Source organism: Pomacea canaliculata, linkage group LG7 (assembly GCF_003073045.1).
Source record: "Pomacea canaliculata isolate SZHN2017 linkage group LG7, ASM307304v1, whole genome shotgun sequence".
NCBI classification, from domain to species: domain Eukaryota; kingdom Metazoa; phylum Mollusca; class Gastropoda; order Architaenioglossa; family Ampullariidae; genus Pomacea; species Pomacea canaliculata.
In genome coordinates, this window is record NC_037596.1 from 28,107,771 (window position 1) to 28,121,471 (window position 13,701).

The 13,701-nt window shown below is 36.6% G+C and overlaps 3 protein-coding genes across 3 annotated transcripts; all 3 read left to right on the plus strand.

The window, feature by feature from the left end:
• Positions 1-1,218: 1,218 nt before the first annotated feature.
• Positions 1,219-3,889, plus strand: LOC112567582. Its single transcript, XM_025244278.1, has 4 exons — positions 1,219-1,714; positions 2,573-2,947; positions 3,461-3,591; positions 3,884-3,889. Exons 1-4 carry the CDS (start codon positions 1,657-1,659, stop codon positions 3,887-3,889), a joined length of 570 nt encoding a protein of 189 aa, XP_025100063.1. The 5' UTR covers positions 1,219-1,656.
• Positions 3,890-5,117: 1,228 nt separating this feature from the next.
• LOC112567584 lies at positions 5,118-7,265 on the plus strand. The gene is made up of 6 exons (XM_025244279.1): positions 5,118-5,172; positions 5,299-5,613; positions 6,045-6,365; positions 6,682-6,803; positions 7,044-7,083; positions 7,240-7,265. Exons 1-6 carry the CDS (start codon positions 5,118-5,120, stop codon positions 7,263-7,265), a joined length of 879 nt encoding a protein of 292 aa, XP_025100064.1.
• A 2,003-nt stretch (positions 7,266-9,268) lies between these two features.
• Positions 9,269-13,514, plus strand: LOC112567585. Its single transcript, XM_025244280.1, has 7 exons — positions 9,269-9,442; positions 9,925-10,027; positions 10,949-11,323; positions 11,636-11,766; positions 12,053-12,224; positions 12,759-13,001; positions 13,510-13,514. Exons 2-7 carry the CDS (start codon positions 9,958-9,960, stop codon positions 13,512-13,514), a joined length of 996 nt encoding a protein of 331 aa, XP_025100065.1. The 5' UTR covers positions 9,269-9,442; positions 9,925-9,957.
• The last annotated feature ends 187 nt before the right edge of the window (positions 13,515-13,701 follow it).

The following is a 13,701-nucleotide window of genomic DNA, read 5'->3' on the forward strand; positions in this document are numbered from 1 at the left end:
TATATATATATTCAACCATTTCTCTTTGCCTTTTCTCTGTCCCTGCCTCTCTCTCTCTGTGTGTGTGTGTGTGTGTTCGTAAGTGAATGCGAATTAATGAAGGAAAAGCGAGAATCAATTTAACACCAATGTCTTTTAAATTGTTTACTGATAGCATTTTGTCAGTTTGATTGTTAAAGATTTGTCTCCCTTTTATGACTATATTGCTAAATGCTTAATTGAAATATGTTTTCATTCAGAATTTTTGTGCAATAAAGCTTGTGATTTTGTCTTGCAATTATTCATTGTAATACACACCGGTTGTTGCAGTTTGACGAAGACTTTCAAATATGCATGTGTGGGATTGTTAGCACATATTTACACAAAAACAGGGCTAACATTATGTGTTTTATGATAAACATAGCAAACTCTTTTTTCGTTATTCTCAGCTAGGAGACCTTTACATAAAGGATGTTAGTCAACTATAAACGAATACTTAAACACAGTCACCGGGTGTAAGGTGAAAATAATGTTGCTGTGGGGAGAATTTAAAAGAGAAGAAGAAATGACAACAACTACCTCAACATTGATACAAAAATACTAACTTCAGGTATAGAATGGTACTTTGGCACTCAACCACAATCTGTTCTAGAATGCTTGTGCTGATCAGTTTGAAGTCGAACATTTTTTCCGTAATAAATATTTGGCAAATGTAAAATATTGATTTTATTGAATTTACACATATGCTTGAGGCAAGTAGCCTTTGGAGTGGAGAAAGTAGTACACGGGCATTAGTATAAACACCTGGAAACCGACTACCCGTTATATACTACGGCAATTTGTCTTTAGAAGGTGAGATGTAGATTAATTAGTCCAGTTACACTAATAAAGACAAACAGGAGCAAGTAAATAAAGTCGAATAATAATAATGTTAGAATAACTTCAAGCACCTGCTAAAGGGAGAGAGAGACAAGAAGCTCTGGTGTAAAAGTGTTTGCATGATCATTTAGTTTAGATTACAGTTTGAAGAAAAGTGCGACGAAAGAATGTTGAAGGCTGTCATGGGCCGGGTGTTTGACCCAGTTCCTTAGTGAATATCAGTGTGTAGTGTGAACAGGAATGTGGACAGGAGAGCGAGCGTGGTACAGAGACATGTCGAGTAGACGCAAGACTGAAATTATTTTGTTGAGGTTTTTTATTAGCTGTGATAAACCAGCCAGTGAGTGTGTATGTGAATAATAGATACTATTTATAAAGATTAACATGTATGTATAGATTGTTAATATCTTAAAACCCATTAAAGGGTGACAGAATAAAGATATTGTCGGTTGTGTTGATACATGGGAGTGGGCTGTGGTGATATCTGTGCTTTTGTTAAGCACATACTTGTTAGCGAATGCCTCTGTGTTTGTGAAGTTAAGAACGAACACTCGGGTATTGATATGACTACAAGTATGGAAATGTAGGGCATGACTGTTTGCCAGTGACAACACATACACCTACTTACTTCCTTGTTTGATAACACACGTGTCATATCGCTTAAATATTCTGTGCTATTTGATAAGAACAGGTCAAGACCGCGAAACAGTTTCACTTAATGATATAAAAATATTACTATGAATATTTCCTAATTGCTTTCAAGTATTGCAAAGATTTTTGCTCAATTGGATTAAAGCAATGAAGAGCAGCCTAGTGAAGGTTTGCTTGCTACTCGTCCTAGTGAGATTAACCAAAGGTAAGTGCATGACACATTTCCAGTTGTTTCTTAATATAAGCAGTTCAAGGGATGTCAATGACACATTTCTGCTAGCTTCTAAAGTGTTTAAAAACACCAGTCGTGATTAAACTTACAGTGTGTCTAGGGGAAGGGAGACAATCTCTAGAAACGCAGTTAATACCGCACGAGTTTCTTCCCTTGTCCCCGCTTTCCACAAATCTGCTGAAAATGTTTAGGGTCTAAGAAAGTTGTACTGACATCAATGAAAATCACTGTTACTGTTTCCCTAAACAAAGAAGCTCCCGAAGAAAAGTGTATGATAAATACAAATATCGAAGTCACCAGAAAGCCATACATCATCACTTAAATATATGAAAGATTCTGTACTTACACTACAGCACAAGAAAGCCCTAGAGGTAGTGTTGAGCGATGGATTGCGGGTAAAGATTTTTTTCTATGCCTACTGTCACATGGAACATTCAAATCACCAACAACTAAGGTCTAGATTTCAAATTGGTCATTCGTCCCCAGCTAAGGTACCGTTTCTTCTCCTCGTCAAAACATTTAGGCTGAGCTAGAGCTAGTCATTGCTCGGGTGAAGTATGGTCTTTCTCTTGTTTGTGGCCGCTGGTTGATGATAGGTGAATTGATGGTAGTTGTATGAATTTGCCCAGCCGTATCCTTGTGTGTGTGTGTGCTAGCAGAACATTTGGTTAACAAACGACAAGTCATCGTTTTTTTCCTAGTCTGGCCACCTCTAGCAAAATAAAAACATATGTTTCATTTGATAGAAAAATACATACGTTTCTGCATTGGTATCAAGGAAATGAAGTATTTATAATGATGCAATAATTATCAAAAAATTTTTTTTATCAGGAAACATGACATCGCAGTGTAGCACTAGCGACAGTTATTGGGAAGTGCAGCAGGACAAAAGGAACAACACCTTCACCTGTACTGGACTGACAGCACAGGACACTATAGAGTGGTATGTCTGGAAAAGCAGCACTGATTATTTTTACCTTGGCAATTGCAAACCTCTAACAGCAGAACCAACTCAGTTTGTTTGTGACAACTCGCAAGGGCAACCAATTTTTATAGCAAGCAGAACATCTGCTGACGCCGGTCTTATGGTCATCAATCCAGTTGCTGGTGGAGATGCTAGCCTGTATCAAGACTCTCGGCTTCTGTGCTATGCCACGCGATCAGGGACTGTTGTGGGGAAAGCGAGCTGTCGCTTCGACTATATACGTAAGACACTTTTACATGTTTTCAGTCGAATTTTATACCATCTTTCATCAGAAATCGCTCGTTTGTACTGAATATAGTGTAGCGAGATAGGTTGCATAGGGTAGAGCTTATCTCTGACTGTGTTTGTGCCCTCCGCCCATCACCCCGTTGGTCACACGAATGGATGATGCCGCACCCAAACTTTGTAGAGTAAATGGCAGGAAAAACTCGGGGCTTGCACCTGTTTACCGAAAGGTGACTGGTCCTGCTTGATAGAGCAGCAAAAGTTTTAGTTTTCGATAGGCGACTATAGGCTCTGCTTATATATATATATGTAATGCATGTTTCTTTGTGTGTGAATAAAAATAGAGATTGACAAATGTCCGTACAGATATCTGCATGATATCTTACAATTTTGTTACTTATCTAATTCTGCGTGTCTGACAGTTTTTAGCTCTTTCTTGATGCCAGAACTCTACATTAGCATGTTCCATCTTTAGATAAAAATTGTTTTTATTTTACTTATGTCGCCAGATGCCAGTGAAGACACATCATGCACAGTTCAGTTTCGTAACGACACGTGGTCTGTGTACGGCCAGTGTAACATACAGAAAGCCTATTCCGTGCAGAACAGGTATCGATGTGAATGGATTCAGACGAAAGAGGTAAATATTGATAAGTGTTTATGTCATAAAGAAAACTGTAAAGGTAATTAACTATTAACCATAACTTTTATGTTGGGTCGTGTATAACTTTACACTGTTGCAGTTATCTCATTACTGTAATGACTTTATTATATACACTTTTCTCAAAATTTGTAACAGATGATTATATTGGTTACATATTTATCAAAATGTGCTACTTACTAGTTATATACTAAAACGAAAATCTTGTTCACCAAGATAAAATTCTTAATCCGATATACTTTTTCCTATCTCTATATTAATCTCTTTGAAGTTTTGAGATTTTTTAAAGATTTTTTCCCTGTTGTCGATAACCTCAAAATTGAGTAAAATGTTTGTATTCTTACCATTTTTATAGTCTATGTTTCAAAAGCCTATTTTGTATAAATGTGTTTCCCTGTAAGCAGTACCTGCTTATATATATATGGGTGTGCGCAAAATTTATCGGAATATAAATCGAAATAAGTTTTTAAAGGAAATATTTACAGTTATTTTAACTTTATTTAAAGAATAAGACGCTCAATTTAGTTGATAACTCGAACATTTTTTTTCATGTTTATTAGGTAACAAAGGAAGAGAAACTTTTGGCCAATGTCTCAATGTCGACTGCTCCATCCGTCGGAATCTATGTTAATGGCTCTTGCAACTTCACCAGCTTCCTCCCGCCTGATGATCAGTACACTTACCACGTGACTGTTGTTCCCGGAGAAGTCCGGGTGACTGCAAGTTTCATCGGAAGTAATGTAATCCGTAAGTCGTTCTTACTGTCACAAGAACCGTTTGAAGTTGCTGGTTATCAGTTCTGCATCTTCAGTTCAGATATTTACGGAACCCATTTTTCTTCCGGTCATGCAGTTTTGACTTCAGAAAGCAAGTGTTTCAAAGTAATGTGACATTGTATACCTTAACCTCTTGTTTTAAGCTATTATGCGATTGATTGTTTTACTTGAATGTTACTTATCGGAACCATCGTCGAAAGTGGATGGAAAAAATATTAAGAATTGAGCTTTAATACAAATGTCTACTGATATCTATCACATCATAACAAAACAATAAAATATAAATACAAACGCAAAACTGCTAAGCTGGTTTAAGCTACATGCCTGAAATATTAAAAATAGACATAAAGATAGACTATTTCTTTGAGCTTCTAAAGTAATTGAAAAAATCGTATATTGTCTTTTGAATTTTTATATATTTACAGAAACGTATTACAATGATTCAATGTTAGTAGTATGAATAGGTGTGAGTTTTTATCTTTTTTCCTAACTTTGTGAGCAAGTGAGTAGTTAAGCTTTTGCTTTAAAAAGTTAAATATCTTTTTGATATTGTCAAGAAAGGTCGCCCCTCCGGCACACCTTACCACAACTGTCCACAGTATGTGCAAGAAGGTGGCGCAATCAACTGCAAATGTTTTATCAGTGACCTGGGTAGCCCACCTGGTAAACTACAATGGAATACTTCTCTTTCATCAGAACTACGTCTTCCAAACGTACAACAATTTGACTATGGGACATACACCTGTCAGCTACTTTGGAACAACACGGTTGTCCAATCTGTGGAGTATGTCTTAAAAAAGGGATGTAAGTAGACGTTATCATTATCTTTATGTCCAATTCTGTATTCATTTGTGATTTTTTCTCTCTCTTTCTTTTTTAAATTAATTGTGAATGTCACTGTTTCCGACAGACTCTGCAAAAGTGCCGACCTTTAATATAAATAGCTTTGACAGCAAGGCAGTCAACGTTGATGAGAAATCTCATGTGGAGATGAGATGTTATTTTGATGGAAAGCCCAATCCGAGCAGTCGACTGATAAATGCAGCAGAACCTTCTAAGTTTCTCAATCACAGTGAGCCTGCAGATGACGATGTTGGCGAGGAAAGGTCAGGGGAGGTCAGCCTCAGTATACATCAAGTACAGTGTCAGGCGTCAGGAGTGTACAGGTGTGAGGTCAACAACAGCATCGGACAGGATAGTCAGAGTCGTACACTACTGGTGTCCTGTAAGTGTTTGAAGCGTAAAATAATAGAAAAAAAACTTTCAGGGCTTTTAACTTGTTTAAAGAAACAAAATCTAACTTTCAAGGGGTTTAATGAATATTATCTAAAAAAAACATGGTATGAAAATAAACTCACATACAATATTAAGAACTATAAAATGTAAAAAAGAGTGTAGTTGTGAGAAAAATAACTGTTTTTCCTAGTTAAAAACCATATTATATTTTCTTTTGTGCTGTGAATTTAGAAATGGAAATTTTTTCTACAAACAATTTATGATGTAAGCTACGAAATTAATCTTAGTTTACATTTGTTGTTTTAGTCAATATAAATGTTTCTATAGTTTTAAGTTTTAATGTCAGTACGTATTATAACAGTCAGACGTCTTGTAATTTTTTTTTGAGTAAAATTACATCCTTAAAATATAATATTACAGGTGCCCCCAGGAGAACCAATATCGATGGGAATCCTCCATCTGTCAATGTAACAAATGGTTTGGGAGTGCTAACAGTTAACATGATGGCTTACCCTACACCACAGATTAAGTCATCAACCTATCTTGGCACAAACGACAGTTCTGGTGGACACCAAGTGAAAGAAAACAGTGTTTATGCTGCCTGTTCCACTACTTTGCTTGCACCAGCTTTAGTCACCTGTAATGTCATAGTCATCAACATAACACATAATGACGAGGGCTTCTACAGAATCGTATTCAGCAACAGTTTAGGAGACCTGCCTTTCACATTCATTGTCAAAGGTAATTGTAGCCAGGGGAACAATTTACAAACCCACGAAGGCTCTTTAATAAAAAAACAAACCTAGTCCTAAATGTAAAATCAAACACATGACCTTATTTAAAGTTAACTGTTTATTATTCTACTTCTTATAGACTAATCAGTATGAATTTGTATTTATCTTAAACTAATTTAAAATGAAGTATGTAAATATATTTCTTTTTGCGTTTAAGAATCTTATCTTTTCTGTATTATGCTAAAGATTTTGTTTGTTCTAATGAAATGGAAAATGGGAAAAATGAAAAAATGAGCTTCAGAGATTTTCATTGACCTATACAGTGTCAGAGAATGACCAGCAGGCCTGGGCGACCACAAAGACAGACGAGAAAATCGCTGGAATCGTCGTGTTGGCCGTGATGTTGTCCGTTGTCGTTGTGTTGATTCTTGTGACCGTCATCTGGGTATGGCGACGTGGATGGACTTTACCGTGTGCTGGTAATGATATACTGTACAACTTATCACAACTGTTGTGTTTTCTTCCTCTTTCTGTGTGTATGTGTGTGTGCTTTCTTTTAGATGTTGTGTTCATGTTCATGTTTATATCTGCATACATAGTTACAGTTAAGAAAGACATGACTGTTATGTCAACAAAATGATATATGTAAATAAACATGATTTAATATACTATTTTTGAATTGCAGATAGAGCTAATCAAAGAAACACGCAGCAAAACCAAAGAAGGTAAGTCGTGGTAATTTGTACGCAGTTAGTTTAACAAAATACAGCCTGAAAGACTATGGCAAAACTGTTTACTATTGGATAATATTGATACGAGCTCTCGTTATTCGGTTGTAAATCTTTTTAGTTTTTGAGAATAAAAGTTTGGTATACTTGCAGCGGCGTTATATCAGAACAATCCTTGACTCCTGTAACCACAGAAACTTCAGGCACAACAGATGGTAAGTCCCTCACAGTATGTCTATACTATCTCAAAATATAGACAGAGACGCAGTTTAATTTATTCTGATATATGCGAAGGTGTGATTATGTTCAATAGTTAATTTAAGTGTTACCACTGAACAATTTCCTCCTGACTGCATGAGCTGATTGATTAGTTTATTTAATTGTTTTTTTTTTACTTAGCGACGACTTCGCGCTTTTAGTGTAAAGGGACATAATGGAAGTGGAGAAATAAATGTTCCCCTGGTAAACTCGAGACGTCCGTTGAATAAATGCAGGTGCGAAAGATATCATTGACAAATGAAGTTTCAAAATATTTCAGAATTCTTTATAAAGAACAATAACTCTAAAAAATGTTTAGAGATCTGCTCTCTCGTAAAAAAAATGCCTCAGCAAAACAACGGCATCCTACTTAATAAAGAAAACAGAAATATTTGTCATTTATTGCTGCAGGAAGAGTGACTCCGCTTTATGATGCATTACAAATGAAAGATGTAGGAATGCGATCACACTATGAAGGAATACGGGGACAGCAAAATGTCTCGGAAATATCTTCTTATGAAGGTAGGACGCATATGAACGAACTTTTAAAATTTTGCTTGTACTTTGTGAATAGGCGATAAATTTTTCTTTGCAACCTTTGCTGAACAACCTGCAAAATTAAGTTTTAAAGTAAATTCCAATATACTTATATTAATTTTGTAAGAAAACTTTGAACTAAGGAAGTCAGAATTACCATCTTTTCACTGAAATATTGATCATAATTAACCTTAATGATTCATACTTACTTGTAGTATCGCTTTTTTTGGTAGTGCTGTGCCTGCTTAGAACTTTTAATTGACATATTCTAAATAAATACAACAAAAAGCTTAATGTTTTTAACAAGTTATAGATTTTTTAACCGCAATATGGTTTCAGATGTGAGCAGCCGTATGACGAGAAACGAACCCACATATATGAACTGAGGAATGCAGTTGTTTAAGAAGTGCTCCAAGTGCTAAATCAAGATTTTATACACATTAAAAAACTTTTCGCTATCCTTAAAAGTTGAAAGAGTTTTTTTTCAATATTTTCACCAACACAAACAACTTAACTATTTAATGATGCAAATTCAATTACTTTTAAATCTAAATTTTAAAGCATTGTTGAAGATTTACAAAGAAATAAAAGGACCTATGAATCCTCCTTTTATTGATCGAGAATTCAGTATCGCAGGGCCGATAAATATTGTTACAACATTACTGCAATACCTACTATGGAGCCACCAGAGAAGTAGCTTTTGAGAGAACAAAACACGATTTCAAAGTCTGATCAGAAAATCACCATACCAACAGCTAACCCTGTACAGAGTCGTCGCATCAAGAGCGAGCTATGTTGTAGCCGTGATGCTAGCCCACGAGACCCGAAGAAAGTATCAAACAAGCATATATTTTATTAGAATATATATTTGAATTTAAATATTACTTACTGTTTTTTTTCTCTCATTTTCGGTTGTTTGAGTACAAATCCATGTTGAATTGAGTAACCGGTAACCGACTTCGACATGGTGCTTGATCGACTAGACCTTCGCCGATTTTCAAACATAACGAAATACATTAGGTTTACTTTTTCCAGGAGTTAAAGGGAAGTAATCAGCAGTGGAACAATTTCTAAATATTCCAGTGTTTTCTCCCTTATGTCTTCATTCATTCACGCACAGAATTACAAGCTCAAGACTTCTATTGTGGTTAATGCATTGCATAGCATCGCATAGGTCACGAGCAAGGCCACCTGCTGTGGTGGCTTAGCCTCTACAGCATCAATAATACAGGAAAGTACTTACACATTTCCTTGAACAAAAACTAGTTGGCATTGATAAGTTCATAAACATAGAAATGTAGGGCATGTGTCTGCCAGTAACCACACACCTCAATTTACTTCCTGATCTAGAAGCGGACATGTCAGATGACTGAGCTCACAGAGTGCAAGCTCGCGATAAGTCCTGAGCAAATGAGAAAGACAGTGATATGAACAGCAGATGACTTACATTTTATATGTTTTTTCCACAATCTGGGACTGTCTTACACGAAGTTAGCCAAGACAATGAAGAATGGCCTGCTACAGTGCTGCTCCTTTTTCGTGTTATTAACTTCAACTCAAGGTAACTTCATTTATCATTGGGTGCATTAAGCATTTAGAACACCAACCGCCTGTCTATACATAGCCTGTGTTGGGAAAAAAGGAGATAAATTCTGAAATGTAAATACCGAAAGAGTTGTTTCCCATATCTTTCTAGATACACGTGGGAAAAGAATATTTATCAGCTGGACTGATGTTCATGACAAACAATCAGGCTGGAAATTGCTTGTTATCACCCGTTATCTTATTAAATAGAGGAAGTTATTCTTCTACGATAAAATGTGTTTATAGACGAAAACTGATTCTAAAAACATTTGACTCTGGCGGTATAGGGATTTAAAAAAAAATATTTATTTTGCTTTTACTTTCTTCTGCATATTATCTCTGAGTATCTAGTGAAGATAGACGATGTTTCCATTAAGTATTCAGCAATACAGCTGACTACGCAATATAATAGTTTGGGAATCATAATTATTAATATGATATGTTCTTACATTTCTTCAGTTGAGGTGTGGTCCTGACTATACTTCAACTCAGATGAGCCGTAGAATGGCGGGTGAATTACTGAAGTATTTCCTGCTGCTTGATTTGGTGAGATTAAGTCAAGGTAAGGTCACACATAGTAACTATTACATGTTTCATTTGGGTTAATTAAGTATGTAAGACTGTCTGCTTTTATCAAAAGAAGTGATACAAAGCGCATTTTCTCTGAAATGCTTGTCTCTGCTTTTGTATCGAAAACAGTAGGCATGATTTTCTCAGGAAAAGAATGGGTGAGCTTTAAATGGTACCACTAAAGATTGGGAAGTTCAAAATGCATTTCGGTGAAAACTCTTTTTATCAGTCTATGATCTCTCTATTTCTCTTCTAGAATCTAATAAACTACTTGATTACTCGACCTGCCCGCGCAGTAGTGAATCATTCCTTCACTTGCATTACAAGCCACCCGTGTGTGACATCTATATACGTAAAACTATTTCATACTGGGTTTCTTTTCACAGTTGGTGTAGCTTGAGGTAAGCTCCTCATATTCCTGTCCATCTTCCTTGGTCATTAATGGGACTAAGGTATTGTACTAATGCGCATTTCATCCGTGGCATAGGTTTATTGCAGCATCTCTATGACCATCGTTACATCAGCTATCAATGGTCTCTAACTAGACGAGTACCAATGTTGCTGGCCACTCATAAAAACCTTTGATCTCACCGCTCTCATCGATCTTGCCTCTCGCAGACGAATGAAATGAGTGGGCCAATACAAATGAAGTGAATGGACAAAGATGGACTGAAGAAAGGGAAGAGGTTTACCATAAAATCACGTATAGATACACCATAATGATAATTACACAAGATAGAAATTATAGCAGTATTTTAAAGTTCTGTAAAGCGAATCTAAACGTGACTTTTTAAAAAATGAAAATTCATTTTTAACAAAGGTGCTTCATATTAGGAAGGAAATAGAAAAGGGAAATGAAAATTTGTACTACTCAAGTGAGAATCAAACAAATATTTGTTTATTTCTTCCTCAGCAAACATTGCAGCAGTGTGTGCTACAAGTGACAGTTACTGGGAAGTGGACGGGAATAAACAGGATAACACCTTCACCTGTACAGGGCTGTCAGCACAGCACACAGTGCAGTGGGACCACTGGGCGCCTGCTACAGGAGCGAGCTCCAGTCTTGGTGAATGCAAGCCTCGTCTATCAGCCGGAAGTCAGTATGTTTGTGACCAACCAGTCAGCCCCCTTTTTCTACCGACCAGAACTTCTGATGACACAAGTGTGATGGTCGTTAATGCTTTAGCCGTTACAAGTACTAGATTATTTGACAATGGGCGACTGCGCTGCACGGCTGCTTATGGAACAACACTGAATGGATCAGCGAACTGCCGCCTGGATTACATAAGTAAGGCATTTATTGTACATGCTACATTCAAGCTTTAGTTTGATTATTTCAATGAAACTAAATTTTCTTTTATATTACAAAAACTAGGTTGCGAAAACAAGACGAAAACGAGCAAAATAAAGGAGGAGAAGTGGAGAAGTGTCGACTCAAAATAAAGGAAAATATATTTCCAGATCGATCATTACTAACTTGTATTCTTGTCTCTGATTACATCGCCAGCATTTTTGCTTTACCTTTAATCGAAGTTAGTAAAGTTATTTCCCTAATTCAATTTATGACTTTTGAAAATAACAATCTGACTGTTATTTATAGTTGCAGGTACCAATATATCATGCACAGTTCAGTTTAGGAAAGATACCTGGAGTGTGTTTGGTCAGTGTAGCACGGAAAAAATCTACTCAGCTCAAAACAGATACCGGTGCGCATGGATCCAGATTAAAGAGGTGATTACTGATCCACACAAACGCTAATTAAACAGGTTCAATGACAATTTTATTTACTGAAATGTCTATTAAATTATTATTTGATTTATGAGCTGATACGATGGAAATGGTAATCTACTGAAAATGAAGACCGACATGAAATAAGATCGCTTTACCAGAATTATTCTCACACTATTTTGTGCCTGCACAGTAGACCAATAGAAAATATGTATTTCTATCCCATCATGACTTAGTTTTACAAAATCATTATATTTATTCTGTACAAAATATTGTTCGTGGTTTGCAGTCAAGAGAAGAAATCCTTATCGCCAACACATCAATGACAGTTATGCCTAAGGTCAGTGGATGGTGTAACATGACCAGTTACCTGCCACCTGTCGGTCAGTACACTTACCGTGTGACTCTTGTTCCCGGTGAAGTGACAGTCAATGCGAGTTTCGTCGGAAATAACACAATCCGTGAGTGTTTATGAGACCCATACAAGGTTTTCTAACTGTCCTGCCATCTCACTCGTTGGGAGAGTACAAAATATACATTTATTAACGATAAAAGAACAAAAATAGAAAAAAGACTCCGAAAGAAAGAAAGAAAGAAACAAACAGATTAAAGGACCTAAACGCAACGCCACATAGGCTCAACGCGATTTTCTCCACACCACCTCATACTGCGAGCGCGGTGTCCGCACACCATGGGAAGAGTCCGCCCTATTCATCCCAAAGAAAAGGCAGAACTACGGGAGAGAAAGGGTCGCATGGGTCCTTTGTAATGAAGGCTTGTCTACCGTGGCCAAGGGACAGAACTAGTGTCGTCATGGCCGTAAGGCCCCCTCCCTCCCTAATCCCTTACCCCCACCTGTGCTGAGCCAGAAATGCGACACGCGACACACATGAACTCATACATAAATGCATAATTCATAAATGTGGATACCAAACACAGGTATACAACTTTCGAGGAGCTTCCATCTGTGGTTCAAGTTTATCTTTTTTTGACAGGTCTCCCTGGCAGTAAACCTTCCCACAACTGTCCACAATACATACCAGAAGGTGGGAATCTCAGCTGCACATGTTTTGCGAATGACCTGGGCAGTCCTCCTGGTGAACTGCAGTGGAATAGTACGAGATCATCACAACTGCGTTTTTCAGCTGTTCAGCCTGGAGATACAGGCACTCACACCTGTCAGCTCCTGTGGAACAATACAGTCGTGCAGTCCCTGGAGTATATCTTGACCGTGGCATGTGAGTTGAGTTTTTGTCTAATTCTCCGTTATGTCTACCTGTGTATGCTGTCCATGAATTTGTGAGAATGATCCGATATTATAAATGTTATAAATTGTCTGGGGAGACGCCAACACCTTGTATTTGTTACCCTTGACTCACTCACAAACTGCCAGGTGGGTATAAAAAAACCAATCTTGCTTAGGCTTCCACGAAACACGCTCTTGACAATAATTACAAAATACTCGTTCTTAAATGTGTCTGTTTAGCAAGATTTGTACATCATTAATAGTAATTATACAAGAGGCTTAGCGTTAGTAGTACTTACAGATATGCTTTAGCGAAGTTCTTTTGAGTTATTTCAAATATTGTGAACAACATTGGTACAAATAATCGACCAAATGTTGATATTTTCCTTGATCTATCCGCTTTAAATCTTTAATAAAACCAAAAACACGTGAATTTTATGAGATTTCTCAAAATTGTTCAATTTTATAAGCAATTATTAGATAATTTTATACTGTTGTAGGTTAGAATATTCCGTGGTTATCTGGACTGGGACTGAAAAAATGTCTGAAATGTAGTAGACTTTAATTTTGTACAACTTATAATACTTGAAATGTTTATGTAAATAATTTTTTGTTGTCAAGATTACGAAAATGATTGCTAAGTGTGTTCTGATACAATTTATTAGATGGACCAAGAACTGTGACAGCTACAG